General features: G+C 66.3%; 1 protein-coding gene across 1 annotated transcript in view; it reads left to right on the forward strand.

The window, feature by feature from the left end:
- Positions 1-9: 9 nt before the first annotated feature.
- The window catches only part of UTP3 (UTP3, small subunit (SSU) processome component, homolog (S. cerevisiae)), a gene marked incomplete at its 3' end in the record, with an annotated part of 1,309 nt that continues 1,021 nt past the window's right edge, over positions 10-297 (forward strand). The window contains exon 1 of the mRNA XM_010140794.1: positions 10-273. Within this exon, the coding sequence (XP_010139096.1) occupies positions 10-273 (264 nt within the window). The remainder of the gene's footprint in view (positions 274-297) is intronic.

The following is a 297-nucleotide window of genomic DNA, read 5'->3' on the forward strand; positions in this document are numbered from 1 at the left end:
CAGTCGGTGATGGCGGCCCTGGAGAGCGGGGAGGAGACCGGGGACAGCGAGGAGGAGGAGGAGGAGGTGCTGGGGCTGCAGCTGCCCGAGGAGGACAGCGAGGAGGACGGGCACGGCGAGGAGGAGGAGGAGGAGGAGGAGGCAGAGGAGCTGAACCTTTACGTGGACCACAGCGCAGAGGAAGATGGAGGGGAGGAGGAGGAGGAGGAGGAGGCGGCTGAAGATGAAGATGGGGACCTGTCCATGGAAAGAGACTTGGAGGACCGCCGTCAGGCCACCAAGCTCCCCCACGAGCTC

This window comes from Buceros rhinoceros, unplaced genomic scaffold (genome assembly GCF_000710305.1).
Source record: "Buceros rhinoceros silvestris isolate BGI_N320 unplaced genomic scaffold, ASM71030v1 scaffold30237, whole genome shotgun sequence".
Taxonomy (NCBI): Eukaryota; Metazoa; Chordata; class Aves; order Bucerotiformes; family Bucerotidae; genus Buceros; species Buceros rhinoceros.